This window comes from Mya arenaria, chromosome 4, assembly GCF_026914265.1.
Source record: "Mya arenaria isolate MELC-2E11 chromosome 4, ASM2691426v1".
In the NCBI taxonomy this organism is placed as follows: Eukaryota; Metazoa; Mollusca; class Bivalvia; order Myida; family Myidae; genus Mya; species Mya arenaria.
The window spans coordinates 72,859,183-72,875,668 of record NC_069125.1 but is presented as its reverse complement, the minus strand read 5'-3'; the positions used below and the strand labels follow the sequence as shown (position 1 = coordinate 72,875,668).

The following is a 16,486-nucleotide window of genomic DNA, read 5'->3' as shown; positions in this document are numbered from 1 at the left end:
ATGTCAAGGTTTTTGAAAATCTTGTAATGCTTGGTTGAGAAGCAGCCTTGAAAAGATACAGTCCTATCAATAGTACTCATTTCAACTCTGGCCTCTTATTGTGACTTTCAGCACTGAGGTACAGACCTGGGTCTTGAGCGTGACACCATGGTGAACCTTCAAATTTTTTTGAAAATCTTATAACGTATGGTCAAGATACAGCCCAGACATCGTTCAATCGGGACCAGTCCAATTAACAGTACTCATTATGACATTAAACCTAAGTGTGGCCTTGATCTTTGAGGTACAGACCTGGGACTTGTGCGTGACATGCCGCCTCTTCATGGGAGTTTTGAAAATCCTATTCTGCATTGTCAAGGTACAGTCTGTGTAAGGTTCAGTCTGCACTGACCCATGCACCACAAAAAATCGGACCACAAGGAAGTTCTTTATTAAATTGCTATCAATATTTATCAGCAATGATTTCTTTTTATCAGATTGCCTAGATAATCTAATTAGTAGCAGGTGCTTGTGCAAGTACTCGATATATTACTGACAGTCCAGAATAGAAATGTTCATGTAGAAATGTAATTGAATGATCACTTGTGTTGTTACTCTTGGAATACTCTAGTGCTTTCAGCGCTTTGAGATATGGTCACAGTCTTTATTTTTGCAAGCTAACAGCTCCATGCGGACTTAACCAAGTTTGTGACAATATCTTTTTTTGTAAAAAAAAAAATACGGACAAGCTATAAATGAACAGGGCAGTGCAAGAAGCATTAAAAAAATCATTTTCAGTAAAAAATATGATTTAACAAAAACACAGGACAACAAAATAGTAATGAAATTTATCCTTTATTACTGTATAACATCACTAACAAAAACTGAATAATGCATAGCATAATATGTTTGGAATTAATATGAAATTCTTTAATGTGCTTGATGATTAACTTTCATATGAAAAAAATGCATGATTTTAATACTGTTAAAATGAAAAATGACTTTCAACTATCAAAAAAGACATTACATGTTCCCCCGAAAATCCATGTTTTAATGTGTTTTCTCAAGTTTTTTCTTCCGAATTTTCACAACAAAAGATCACCATTTCCCATCAAATATTTCTATTCATGATTTTCAAACTAATATGTGAGCTTTAGAGGAATATTCAATTAGCAAAATATTCAACCTAAAAAGTCATTTTTCAAAATTTGTATGATAATCAAAAGTTTTAGTAAAATCTAAAATTTAAACAAATAATTCACATTTATCACATCCCATTTATCACATATCCGCTTCTGTAATTCAAATTATAGCAATTTGTAAACAGTCTTTATTGCGTTTACACTTCACTGCCTGAGATTCATAGCTAAAACCGAGGGAGCGGGTGCTACAACTGAACACTCTTGTCTTTTGTCAATGCCAGCAAAGCCTTCTCTGTGATGGATCTGAAAAGACAAAAACAATAACATGGATATTATTAATACAAGTAAGAGGGCCATGAACATCCATTCTTTCATGTTTATTGGTGAATTAACGATAGTGAAATTTTCTCCACATTTTTAGCAGTGAAAACAATTATAAGAACTACTTTTAAAATCAATTGTAGTTACCTCTTCTTTGTGAAAAATGGAAAACCTAACTTTTAAAACTTCAATTTCTATGTCAAAAAAATCATTGATATAAAAAATCAGTTTATATAACAAAAGATTGGCTATGGTTTAATATAAATACTTTCGGAAATAAACAAATAATTAAGGAAAAGGTAATCCTATTCTTGTTGCTGAATACTCAAACATTCGCACTCATTGGACTTAGTACAAAATCATAAAACATGAAAACAAAGAGGGCCTATGCTCTATTAGAATGGCTTGTTTGGTCATTTTCTATCCAGATCATGTAGGAATGGGTAATAACCAACATACTCATAGTTTACTAGGATCACTTTATGTAAGTAAATGAGCGCTGCCATTACAGTCTTGTTACATGTAATATTCAATGTGAATATGGAGGCTCTATTGATTACAGCCAGTCATGTATGGGTGGATCTGGCTGTTTTTCAAAAAGAACCGTGATGAAGTCAATTAAATATCTAACTACTGTATAAGTTTAGTACCATCGAATAATAAATGGAAGCTCTATTGTGTTCACTAGTTCAATTATAGCAACTTAAACAATTTCAAAGATGTGAACCATTCATGCATGTGCAGATCTGGCTGGTTTTCGAAAGGAGGCTGGTTTTCTATGTTTGGTGAAGATCGGATAAGAAATGTAGGCTCTTATGTGTTCACAAGCTGTATTATTGCAACTTTCGCAATTTCAAGGGCCATAATCCAGTCCTACATTGGCAGATCTGGCTGGTTCTCAAAAGGAACTGTGATGAAGTAAACATCTAACCAGTTTACTGTGGTTAATAAATGGAGTACTCCACGACTCTTTAACAAAGGCAAGGGAGAGTGGAACATAAAAATGACAGCACTCTCAGATTACAGGTTGTCTCTCTTTGGCTGTAATTTTCACTTGGCCACAATAGCAATTTTGATAATTTCAAGGGCCATAATCCATTCATGCATGGGCAGATCTGGCTGGTTTATGAAAAGAGCCGAGCTCCAATGGATATCTTACTACTATATAAGTTTGACCACGCTACTTTCAACACTGAAGTCTTCATCACATTCACAATTGTTTACACAATTCTCGGATACATGAATGCACGGACGATAGACACAGTTTCATCACATATAAAAATGCTTGAACATATCTTTCTAATATCTTTTTTACCAGTCTTGACTTTGTCATACAAACTTCCCTGAAAATTCACATAACAATCAATAAATGGAAATACCTCACCTTGAATTTGAAATTATAGTCAATCCAAACTCTGTGAAATGCAGACTGTCGATTTATGCATTGTGTATGCCGCAAAAGCAAAAGAGAGAAACAGAAAGAGGGTCTAACTCATTGACTTCATTGTACTGTATAAGTATGCTGAAAACCTGACATCCCTGGGAACGGGGCCTGCTTTGACCTCAGGAACATTATTTAAACAAACTTGGTATATGACCACTACATGAGGCTACATACCAAATATCAAGGGTTTGGTCTTGCAGTTTCAGGGAAGAAAGTCTACACAGATTTTACTATACAGTATATAAAAAAACCTGAGACCCCAGGGGCAGGGGCAGCTTTGATCCAAGGGACATAATTTTAACAATCTTGGTAAACTGCTTCTACATGAGGCTACATACCAATTATCTAAATACTTGGCCTTGCAGTTTTAGAGAAGAAAATTTCACTTTATAAGTATATAGGAAATCTAAGACCCCAGGGACATAATTTGATAATTTGAACAATTTTGCTGAAAGGCCACTACATGAAACAGCAAACTAAATATCAAAGATGTTGGATGTGCTGTTTTAAAAAAGCACAGTTTCAAAGATATTTATTGTAAATATATAGAATAAAGTCATATTGTAAAAACTAACCCAGCCTCTGTTGGCAAAGTTTTAAACAAACCAACATGGCTTGAAGGAATTTGATGAAGGCCCACTTTAGGAACATTTCTGTGAAATTATTTCAAAATCTGGTCAGCTGTTTCTGAGGGAAATATTTCAAGTTTCCCATACAGTCATTAAGTGAAAACTAGCCCTGCCCCCCGTTGGCCAAGCTTTTTACAAACCAACATGGCTTGAAGAAAAAGAGTCTCCTAAGGAACATTTCCGTGAAACTATTTTGAAATCTGTTCAGCTGTTCCTGAGGAGAAGATTTTCACTTTAGTCATATAGTGTTCGCAAAGTTTTAAACAAACCAACATGGGTAGAAAGATTTTGATAAAAGACCACCTTAAGAACATTTCTGTAAAATTATTTTGAAATCTAGCAAATGTTTTCTGAGATTCTCAAAGTTTTCCTTTTGATTGCCATGGCAACCAGGGTTGTACATGGAACATTTTCATTTGAAGGAATCTGAAAGAGGACCATCCAAGTAACATTCCCATTAAATTTGGTTTCAAAATGTTGATGACGGCTGACTGACGATGGATGACTGACTGTCCTCTATCACAATAGCTCACTCTTGAGCACTTCATGCTCAGGTAGTATAACGTAACAAAAATGTTATTTTTACTTTTATCAAATAATTAGCTTTTTATTAAATGTATATTTCTTCGAGTTTTCATACTCAACACTTATTAATTATTGCAGGGCATATTAGATTAATATGTTATTGTCCACTGATGCATATGCGTTTAACAGCTGATTGTGTACAAAAGCATTGTTATGAATAAGTTGTTATGTTTATTACCAGTGAGTGTGGGCTTTGGTAGTTTAGTTGTCATGATTTTGTCCCACAATTTTGGTATATCTTTTGAACATTTCTCTGTGTTAGGAGTCGAGTGAAGTCAAGAACTTGAGATGGACTCATATGTACTAGAGTGAAGATTTGGACATGGACATATCGATAAACTTGGGAGTGGGTGATTTAGAGGCAGACTAGTATGCTATGTAAATATGTTCAAATAGTTGAATAAAATATAAACTTGAGAAATATGAGAAGTTCTTGAGTTCTAGTTGAACACGGTGGGTTCCATAGCGTTACGCTACAGTAAGCTTAAATTTTATAATTCCTTTCTCACCTTTGTATCTTAACTTTTAACATAAAAGCCAACCTCCAAATATTGACCAAGATCACCATGTTAACTGTTACTTGTTTATATTATACACCAATCTCTAACCTCATGGCAAATGTTGGAATGTTTGGTCTGTAGAGGGCATAAATCTGGTGGGGTGGGGACAGCATCGCATAACATTTGTGAGTGTCTGTTGTCAGGTATGTATCCATAGCAACATGTGTGAACTCTGATGGTCCTGGAATGTACAACAGCAACCCAGCTGTAAACAATGTAATCAATTTGTAAAATATCAGTGAATCAAAATATAAACAAAATTTACACATATTAAATTTCATTTTTAGTTCATAAATAAGAAGGTATTTTTAGTTTTCACAGAATATCCAAGAGCTGTCACTGTAAGTAATGAATGCCCCTGAAGAGGTACTTTTCTTAAGTGTGAATCAAACGTCATTTAGAAAGAGAACAAAATAGCAATGAAATGTGTGGATAAAGAAAGGAATGTTTATGAAAAAGTGGAATATATAAAAACACTAATTACTTCTCATTGGTTTTTTTAAAGGAAATTTATTCAAAGGCAAGTAATTTTAAAATCTGTCAATACACGAGAAAGTTACAGCTCGGACACTACAACCTAAACTCGTTGTTCTTATTTGTAGCATTCCATAGTAAACAAACACTAAGTGTGACCGACCTTGACCTTAGAGGTAAAGACAAGGATCTTGCATGTGACATGTCCTCTTGATATGTCAAACACATGTGGCTAGTTTAAAATCAGTTCATTGAAGAAAAAGTCCGTAGTCCTCTCAATGTTTTTATATGCAGCATTCCATAGTAAACAAACTCTTAAGTGTGACCTTGATCTAAGAGGTAGGGACATGAGTCGGGTATGCAACACATCGTCTTGGTATGTCAAACACATGAGGCAAGTTATTTTAACATCTGTCCATACAAGAGAAAGTTACAGCCTGTACATGACCAACTATTCTATATGTCCTTATATGCAACATATCATAGTAAACTTATTCTTGACTGCATGAATGGACAGTATGACGAACAATGCGTTTTTAATAGGCCCGTCTTTGGGGGCTTAAGTAATTAAAACAAGAGCTGTCGTAAGACAGTTCGCTCGACTACACCTCTGTGACTTGGAAGTGATTATAATAATGATGTATGTGCCTGTCAAAAGCAATAAAAAAAATAAAATTAACAAGTAAACAGTGACCATAACTCTCAGGGGCCCAAAACACAATATCATTAAAGGTCTCTATTTATAAGCTCTTTATATATACCAAGTTTACTCGCAATATGTCCACCCTTACTTAAATTATTCAATACCAACCATTTTCCTATCAATAGTAACTTTGACCTTGACCTTGATCCTAAGGGCCTCAAACTCAATCCCATGAAAGGTCTCCAAAAACTCTTCCTATAAACCAAGTTTGGTCACTATATGTCAAACATAGCTAAAATTATTCAATACATGTGTACATAAGGTGACTTTGACGTTGCCCTCTCACCAGCCTGCCCAAACAATGACGTAAGTCATTCTAATAACTTGTTTTCCCTTTGTGAAAACCTGGTTAAGAATATAAAAATGTGCCTGTCAAAAGAAACAAAAAGAAAATTTAAAAAAAAAGTCAATCAAGGGTGATAATTTGCATTTAGGGTTTAAATGGTGTTATTAAACCTTATTGTAAGAAGGTCGTCATTAATTGTGCGAAGTATCAAGTCTAAAACCTAAGTTCCTAAGTCAATCAGGGGCCATAACTTGTATTAAGGATAGTATGAAGTTATGTAACGTCATTGTGCGATGGTCCTGAACAACTGTGTGAAGTATTAAGTCAATTGAATGAAGGGTATTGCCCTAAAGCTTCAACCTGCCCTAAAACTTTAACCTAAGTTCCTAAGTCAATCAGGGGCCATAACTTGTATTAAGGATAATATGGAGTTATTTAACCTCATTGTGTGATGGTCCTGAACAACTGTGTGATGTATCAAGTCAATTGAATGAAGGGTATAGAATAGGGCTGTAACGATTCATCGGTGCATCGTGAAATCGCGATTCGGTACCCGACGATATACTGTATCGTATCGCATTGTAAAAAATTGTGTGTATCCAAATCGTTATATTCGTTACCTCAACTTAAGATTTGTTTGCTTAAAACACTTTCTAAACATCTTTGCACGATCAATTTGTTAACTTTCACTTTTTACTGTCGAAACAGCGAAAGCCACTTCAGCCGCATTTTCACAAACAGCAGGTAGAGCTAGCAAAGTACGTTACATCTTACTTATCTACACCGTGTTTATTTTTCAAACTAAAATGAAAAATGAAAATAAAATTATTAGAAAAAATTGCAATTTAATTTTCTTTTTTAAATTTGATTTACAAAAGGTATGGAAAAAAACTGGAATCTGCAAGCTAGCTATTTGCGAAAATGCGGCTGAAGTGGCTTTCGCTGTTTTGACATTTTCAGTCGTCTGCAAAGTCAAGAATGGCGGAAGGAAATACCACCGGTAGTAAAGAGAACAAAAGGCAAATAAATAATACTCATTTAATAACAATAATAGGCTCAACAATTAACATTTAACAAAGAGGCAAAACTAAATGAACAATTTTCATTTAATAAAAATATGATCAACAATTTGAAAATAGCAATCATTAACAAATAATATTCATTTAATAATATAGCAAACAATTTACAAAATAATAAAAACATTAAAAATGCAGTTTTGGTAAGGATATGCTCAACAATTTACAAAATAGGCAAAACATTAAAGTCCTACATAAAAAATAAATAAATATATATATAAATATAAGCGTATCGTGACATATCGTGAATCGCGTAACCCGTATCGTGATACATATCGTATCGTGAATTGAGTGACGATACACAGCCCTAGTATAGAAGCTATTAATAAATATCCCAACCTGCCCTAAAACTTTAACCTAAGTTCCATTGTCAATCAGGGGCTATTATTTGTATAAAGGACAATATGGAGTTATCTAACCTCATTATGTGATGGCCCTGAACAACTGTGTGAAGTATCAAGTCAATTGAATAAAGGGTATTGGACTTGTAAGAGAAAATGCCAACTTGCCCTAAAACTTAAGACGGACGCTGACATGAGTAGCAAAGCCCTCCTTATTCTTCGAATAGTCGAACTAATGATAGCCAAATAGTGATTCTTACCCTTTTCGCTGCCTTCAACCTTAGAAGAGAAAAAGTTGCCTACAACATGTTTGTAGTATGACCTGAGAATGTGGCGGCGTTCATGATCCTCTAAACTGTCATCTACATTAACAATAAACGTAAATGTTACCACATTGATCATGAGCTAACTTAAAATTTAGATATCGCCATTATGGCAATGTAGCTACAAGAAAAGATCAGCTTCTCACTGAAAAGAACTTATACTAAACTTAACATTGTGATAAATACATTTCTCAAAAATAAGTCCGTTTAAAAAAGTAAACAGTCTGGAGTGAAGCATTTAAGTTGAGAGATATTATAAATACTCTTCAGTTTTATGTTTATTTTATTCAGTTTGAACACTGTTGTAGTGGTTAGACAGAAAAGTGATCGAATCTTGTGAATGTAAAACAACACAAACCGTCAGAGCCATGAGGACTTATTGTACATAAACACTGGTTCGTTTCTGTATTAACCAGCAAAAACCTGTAAAATAAACATATATGAATGTTTTCATGAGCAGTGCAGTAAGTGAAAATGCGAATGTTCGGAGTTCAACAGATGAAGTTAAAATGATATCTGACTGAAACAAAAAAAAACTTATTTTCTGCTTAAATAACAAATAATGTTTTTTGGTATTTAATTGCAAAAGTGAGCTAAATTAATGCCTTTCCGGATATGACAACATTGATATTTCAACCAGGCTTTGTGCAAATTTTGGATTAGGATAGCCAAACCTTGTTTCCGCAAAACACCCTACGCTCGGGTCGGAATTAACTTATTTTACACTCTTGGCCATGGAAGATACTTATAATCATGATACAAAAAAATTGAAACATAATATCAGCCCTTTATGTTTAATCAGTAATTCAGCATTATGCACTGTACACTACAGTATGACTGATTATAGAAGAAAACATTCATGTACTTGTATTAACCCTTGAAATCCTTTGGCAGAGGACATCGGTAAGTATGGCTTTTGAGTAGACTATCGTCATTTATAAATCTGAACTTCATTTTTATCTGATGAATAACCTGCGAACAAGTTCCTACCCCAGCAGGTTTGTGTCTAGAGGGATGGTGTGAGGAAAGTTCGCTGGGTGGAGCTGTAGAACTGAACGTAGAAGATCGTAGCTCGTCCTCCAAAACCGGCCCACCTGAAAATATTTGTCAATGCATTTTATAGTGAACAGTGTATTAAACAAAGGGCTGCTAAAATTTTGAAATCTCAATCGCTCCAAGTCCGCCGAACACCGACCATCCCCCACACCCCATTTCATCTCATTATTTGCCCTATTCTTATTTTCTAGTGGTTTGCTATTCTGAATTTTAGGCCAATTTTGACGGGGTTGCCAGTTGCAAGAATGCGTTGAGCCATTTTGATATAGAACAAAAATGCTAACAATATCAAAAATATTTTCTCTTATAATTATAGTCAGCTAGTAAAAATTGTCTACATTCTTCCATATTATTCTTCTATTTTTTTTTTTAAACTGCAACTTTTTAACAGTTTAGTAATCCACAAAAGGATAACCATAATTTCATGTACTGATCAGCATCATAAGTAGTTAAACTGTTGATTATATGATAAACAGACCATTTTCAACAATTCTTTATTGCAAAGCTGCAACCACATAATTTATTTAATTATGTATCCTGTGATCTACCATGTGTTTGGTCCGCCAAATTGATCACCCTAGCATATTAGCAACTGCAATGGTCAGATCGGTCTATTGGTTATCTGGACACATTTATTTGGGGTATTTGGCAATGTTTGAATGACAAACACAGTTTGTGTATTACATTTCTACAGACTTATCCATTTTGGACCGACATCATAAAATTTCGAACCATTTGTTTTTAGCCAGCTTCTGAAATCAGTCTGGCATGGTCAGAATCAGTTCAATTTTAGCAGCTCTGTTAAACACTTGATAATAAATATGTTTAACTTCATAACTGCCTACTGTGCCAGAGAGAGGGGCAAGGGTCAAATAGTACACAAGCTTCTCTATGGATCAGTGGAGATTGATCACCTTCTCTAGGTCTGTCAGGGTGGGGCTAGAGTCACACAGGTCTGCGATGGAGGGATGAGGGTTACACCATTTACTCATTTCTCTGTGGATCAGTTGAGACTTACCACTTTCTCCATGTCTGCCAGGAAATGCCTATCAGTGGAGACCTTCCACCTCCTTGTGGTCTGTCAGAGAGAGGCCACACAGTATACTCACTTCTCTGTGGATCAGTGGAGACCTACCTCCTGATCCAGGTCAGTCAGAGAGGGGCCACACAGTATATGACTTCTCTGTGTATCAGTGGAGACCTACCTCCTAATCCAGGTATGTCAGAGAGGGGCCACAGAGTATACTCACTTCTCTGTGGATCAGTGGAGACCTATCACCTAATCCAGGTCTGTCAGAGAGGGGCCACACAGTATACTCACTTCTCTGTCAATCAGTGGAGACCTACCTCCTAACCCAGGTCTGTCAGAGAGGGGCCACACAGTAAACTCATTTCTCCAATGATCCTATTCCAGGTCTGTCAGGGAAGGCTAGGGCCACACACTTTCCTATGATCTCCATGATTTACCTCTTCCTACAGGTCTGCCAGAGAGGGGCCACACAGTATACTCACTTCTCTGTGTATCAGTGGAGACCTTCCACCTCCTCCAGGTCTGTCAGAGAGGGGCCACACAGTATACTCACTTCTCTGTGGATCAGTGGAGACCTACCTCCTAATCCAGGTTTGTCAGAGAGGGGCCACACAGTAAACTCATTTCTCCAATGATCCTATTCCAGGTCTGTCAGGGAATGGCTAGGGCCACACACTTTCCTATGATCTCCATGATTTACCTCTTCCTCCAGGTCTGCCAGAGAGGGGCCACACAGTATACTCACTTCTCTGTGGATCAGTGGAGACCTACCTCCTAATCCAGGTTTGTCAGAGAGGGGCCACACAGTATACTCACTTCTCTGTGGATCAGTGGAGACCTATCACCTATTCCATGTCTGTCAGGGAATGGCTAGGTTTCAGGGAAGGCTAGGGCCACACACTTTCCTATGATCTCCATGATTTACCTGTTCCTCCAGGTCTGCTAGAGAGGGGCCACACAGTAAACTCATTTCTCCAATGATCCTATTCCAGGTCTGTCAGGGAATGGCTAGGGCCACACACTTTCCATTGATCTCCATAATTTACCTCTTCCTCCAGGTCTGTCAGGGAGGGACTAGGGCCACACAGAACACACACTTCTATTCCTTTGGTCAGCTGGAAGGTCATCAATCTGTGGGGAACCTGCAGTTGGAAATAAATACCTGCATTTGGTAATAAAAACTGTATAAAGCGGTAACAAGTCTGCCAAATTTAAAATCAATATGAATTTTTCAACACTTCATACAGTTTAATATCTCCAATCAATAAATGGTGGTACATTTATGGTATTTCTTTATTTCTGTGTACTTTAAATTTGTACCCTCGAGTACAAGTCGATCTTAAAAGGACAGCCTTGTTGAGGCCAATACAAAATACTCAATTACCCATTTTTCCTCGTGGATAAAGTGAATGGTGTACGTACAGTGGGGCTTGCGTTGGGAAGGAAGACTGGTACATCCCTGGAGGAACAGGAAGACAGGGAGGAGACGAGCAGTGGCAGCAGCACGAGTTCACGTGCAGATAAGCCCCACCACTTCCGCGTTGCCACTGCAATCTTGCCCTGCACCAGCACACAACCATATGGGCTGTCTGCACACTCAGCAAATGCATCAAGGAAATTCTGAAATATAAGAAATGTGTTGAATACATTTACAATTGTACATGTGTTTAGACATAAAGTAATATCAAACTATATTATAATCAAGTTCAGTTTCATTATGATAATCACTATTAACTCTCTCCAATGAGTTTTTCATTCTTGTGTGCTAATGCAGTTCTATCTTATAACCCAGCCTCCACATTCCAGAACATGGGCTTATGATCCCAGACCCCATCAAGTACTCACTTGGAGGACAGCATTTTCCGGAGCTGCTATTGTGTCTACAGCGTTCACAAGGTCTCCAAATGTTAGCAGCTCTCCTTGTTCTATCAGCCGGTCTATCAGAGGAAAACAGACCTGTAATAAGCAATAAGTTTTCCATAAATTTTCTTAACAATAAATTAAATAGGTAAAGTGTTACAAGTGACTTAATATCTTGTCCGCTCATGGCACAAGCACAAAAGGGAAAAGTACATTCAAAATGAAATATATTACAGTAGAATTTGTAGGAGACCATTGGAAAAAACTCTGCTGTTTTAGTGCAAGCAGCTTTAAAGACCTGCTAAATGCACAGAAATGATAGAAAGTAATTTCTTACACCCAGAAAAGTAAGGCTGTATTTAAGAAATATCACCTTCAGATCCTTCACCACATTCACAAAACACATCAATATTGTTTTCTGTTTCTCATTTCAGATCGAAATAAATCACAGGCTTTTCTACTCGGGCTTGGAATCTACTATTTACCAAAAAACCCATCAGAGGCTGCAATGGGGATGTAAAACTCATTTCTTAAAATTAGCTGTCAACTTAAGTAAGAATCCACAAGCATGTCCTGTCAACCAAAAAATTTAATTTTTTAAGAAAAGTGTGATTTTAAATTTCTAACCCAGGAAAGTAATAAATCCAATCCAATCATCATGTCAAGCAATCTATATTTTTTCATGCAAATAAGCTCAAAGAGCCAGATTACCAAGACAAAAATTTCGGCTTCTATATATGTAGGAATTTCATTTCCACAATATACCGTATGATTTTGTCGTAATTTGACAAGAATGGAATTTCTGAGAAGGATTCTACAATTCTTTGCAAACTGCTTGAGTATAAATAATCAAATATCTACAACTAACCGCACATCGTATTGAAATAAATGTTAAAGAATTTCAAACACCAAATATTTACTGTAAAATATTGATACAACTTCATTTGTGATTAAAAATATCTTGCCATATGAAATATTATCTCTATTTTAAAAATATTTGTATAACTAGATGGCAAATGGTCACATGTTGAGCCCGTTACAAAAGCCTTTGACACAGACATAATGCTCTTCCATGCGATTATTATACAGAATAACATGGAGTTGAACAATATGTTGAACATGCGACAACCCGCCTAAGCATTGTGAACCTCTGTGGCAAGTTTTTTAAAATCCTGTAATGCATGGAAAGAGATTTGGCCCTGATAAGGTACAGTCCAGACTAGTCCTATCAACAGTACTTTTTTTGACTTTTAACCTCTAAGTGTGACCTTAATCTTTGCCCTGGGTCATGGTGAACATTCATGGCATGATTTTTTGAAAAGCCATAATGCATGGTAATGAAACAGCCTTGATAATGATCATTTCAACCTTTCACTTCCAAGCATGACCATGACAACGCCTCATCATGATGATCCTTAATGGCTTTAATGCATGGTCAAGATACAGCCAGGACAAGAATCATTTCAACCTGTGACCGCCTAGCATGACCTTGACCTTTGCAGTATAGACCTGGGTCTTGCTTGTGACAAGCAATCTTATCATGGTGAACCTTTGTGGCAAGGTTTTTGAAAATCCTATAATGCATGTTCAAAATACAGCCTGGAAAAGGATCATTTCAGCCTTTGACCTCTTACCTTCACCTTGGATATCAACCTCTGACTTCTAGGCATGATCTTCACAAACAGACCTGGGTCTTGTGCGTGACAAGCTGCCTCATCATGGTAACCTTCATGGCAAGTTTTTTGAAAATCCTATAATGCATGGTCAAGATACAGCCCAGACAAGGATCATATCAACTGTTGACCTCTAAAATTGACCTTTGACATACAGACCTTGAACTTCTGCACGACATGCCACCTCATTGTTGTCAGCCTTCATGTCACTTTTTTTTTTAAATCCTATAATGCATGGTCATTATACAGGCTGGACACACTCAGGCACAAACACAGAAGCACCACTGTGATAACTCCTCTCATTCACCACTAGCTGGCTCGACAAAAATGAAGTATGCTAAATTGAGCAGATACTTTTTTTTCGGACATTTAAAGTAAATATTTACAGACAGAGAACATTTTAAGACTGCTCCATATAAGGGCCAAAACCATATCATGACATTAACTTGCTTAGGTAAGATATACATCAAGAACTCATTTTATCACATGCTTACCCTTGTTTTCCGTGTAATATACCCATTACGAATATTTTTATCTTACACATGTGTAATTAGACATTTCAATTGGCCAGACTAATCACACGCAACCTAGATATCCCTCCGCATTGTTTGTAAACAAAATGGTTTAAATGCCAACAAATACTTACCGTAATAATGAAGCTGTAAGACTTTCGGGAGAGAAATGGCTAACGAATCATAGTGCCAGAAAGCATCTTGTACAAAAACTTTCTGATAACAATGTTCCGCCAACCAGATAATGCAGATTACTAGTCACAGAAATATCCAGTCAGTCAACAAATACAGCCACAATAGTGACAAACACCACAAGAACATTTCAAACATCTCCATCTTGACCAACACAAGCAATATGCAATCAATGCCATTTGCTTGCCAATTTAATCAGCTGTCGGTTACCGAAAACACAAATACGAATTCCGCAGCACAGACATCACATTACACATCCCATGGCAGCTAAAACATCATGTTCTCTGGAAACATTCCTGGTGGAAATTAACTTTTTCAACAGCAACATCCATGCAGTACAGAGTAAGGCTTCACCGTTATCATCTGCATGTTGTGAAACACCATGTACACCAAGAAAACGTTGCAAAATCATTGTAGAAAGCGACAGCGAATAACTTTAAATCCGTGCACACAGAAAACTTGACAGACCGATGTAGGTCACATAAACCGCGTAAATGCATGTACTCTGAGTGTGACGTCATCAAATTGTGTACTTATTGGGTTTTTTGGTTAAAATCGTTCGTTATTCATGTTGTTGGATATTTTACTACACATTTTTGTATTTGTGACTTGTTAAGCGCTTTATCAGCTTTTAAAACTTGATAACTGCTAGTTACTTTTGTCATTTTAATTTGGAACTATTTATATGGCGCATCGTTGACATTCTACTCTGAGTACTTTGGCTGTCAAACAATCGGTTCAGAAAGTGGAACTTATTTGGTAATAAAAACACCGTTTTAAGCATGTGATAAAAAAGATCTGACACTTGTTGTCATTTAATTCAAGAATTTTATTAAACTCGTCCATGAAAGTTGTTAGTAAGCTCGCCAGAGGCTCGCTTACTAACAAATTTCATTAAATCGTTTAATAAAATCTTGTATTAAATGACAACTCATGTCAGATCCTATATGTCTTTAAGATCATCTGTAAATAGTTATACGATAAGCTTAAATTTTACAATAGATGCAAGCCAATTCCGCTCTCATTCCACATTTCCTCCGAAACTGACTCTAATCTATTTTAAAGCTAAAGCAGCTTTAAAGAAAAGCCCGTACTCTCTTTTTTCCTGATGAGTTTTATAAGTATCTATGAGGGCCATTTAAAAATTTGTAGTAACAATACATTTGATAAGGGTAATAATTACATTTATGTATTGTTCCTGAAGGCTGAATAAGGTGGGGCTAGCCATTACCTGTTCAAACTAGAATGGGAGACGTGAATAATAATCCACATGAGTATTTTTCGATTTGCACTTGGGGGCTTTTCATTTTGTGGATGTAAAAAAAAGGAAGCACATTCTATGATAACTTCAAATTATCACATTAAACAAATATAAAACTGGTACTGCTGATCTTAGATCAGAAAACATAAAAGAAATCCAAATTCTTTGAAAAAAAAAAAAAAAAAAACATTGTGCCATACACATTTCAACTCATCAATTTCTGTCACTCACTTAAGTAATAAAAAATGGATTCTAAGAAAGTTTGTTTCAGATGAATTTATTATTCTTACATTTTACCAATAATACACAAGTGCATATCATCACAAAGTTTGATGGCATTATACAAATGTAAGAAAATATATTTATTCACTAAAACATTTACACACTAAAAACTTAAAAACTTATAAAGTACACATATTTTTTGAATGGCCCTCGTAGATTGTAAGTTCTTCTATTCATTCAAACTCGTCTTTGTTACAAAATGCACAGCAAGAAAATGTAATTTAGTTTAAATTCAAAATGAAATCACAATGTCACGAAACGTCGAATAGAATTTTATATACTGTCATTCGGAAATAAGATTAGAGAACCAAGAAATCACATTTAATTCAGCAGAAAGCCAAGTTTCCATATAAGTTTTCTAAATAAGAGATTTACACAAAAAGCTTTCATCAAAGATAACCAGAGATTCTAGGAAGCTTCTAATAAAAAGGACAAACAATAGCAGTATTTTTCCCATCTGATAGACATTAACATGCACCATACAGCCATCACAGGATGTCATAATAGGGTCCATAAACTATCTGCTTATTTGCATATTCTTTCAGCCAATTATACCTATAATTGGTTTACCATAAATGTCCTGTTAAACAAAGTTGTTGCCTTTTTTCAGCCAGACAATGCATTACATGTTTTGCCCTTTTCTATCAGACAATTCATTATACATTTATTTTTTTTCTGCCTGTCAGACAAAACATAATATTTTTTGCCTTTTTTTGTCTGACATTTCATGATTTTTTTTGCTTTTTTCTGCCTGACA

At 35.9% G+C, this 16,486-nt stretch overlaps 1 protein-coding gene across 1 annotated transcript in view; it reads right to left on the bottom strand.

Annotated features, from left to right (window-relative positions):
* Positions 1 to 818: 818 nt before the first annotated feature.
* LOC128230545 (protein fuzzy homolog) overlaps positions 819 to 16,486 on the bottom strand; it is a 33,756-nt gene continuing 18,088 nt past the window's right edge. Inside the window, exons 4-11 of the mRNA XM_052942921.1 lie at positions 11,795 to 11,905; positions 11,372 to 11,569; positions 10,996 to 11,091; positions 8,854 to 8,957; positions 8,222 to 8,286; positions 7,801 to 7,902; positions 4,709 to 4,841; positions 819 to 1,424 (exon numbers count right to left, since the gene is read on the bottom strand). Coding sequence (XP_052798881.1) covers positions 1,367 to 1,424; positions 4,709 to 4,841; positions 7,801 to 7,902; positions 8,222 to 8,286; positions 8,854 to 8,957; positions 10,996 to 11,091; positions 11,372 to 11,569; positions 11,795 to 11,905 — 867 coding nt within the window. The 3' untranslated portion in view covers positions 819 to 1,366. The remainder of the gene's footprint in view (positions 1,425 to 4,708; positions 4,842 to 7,800; positions 7,903 to 8,221; positions 8,287 to 8,853; positions 8,958 to 10,995; positions 11,092 to 11,371; positions 11,570 to 11,794; positions 11,906 to 16,486) is intronic.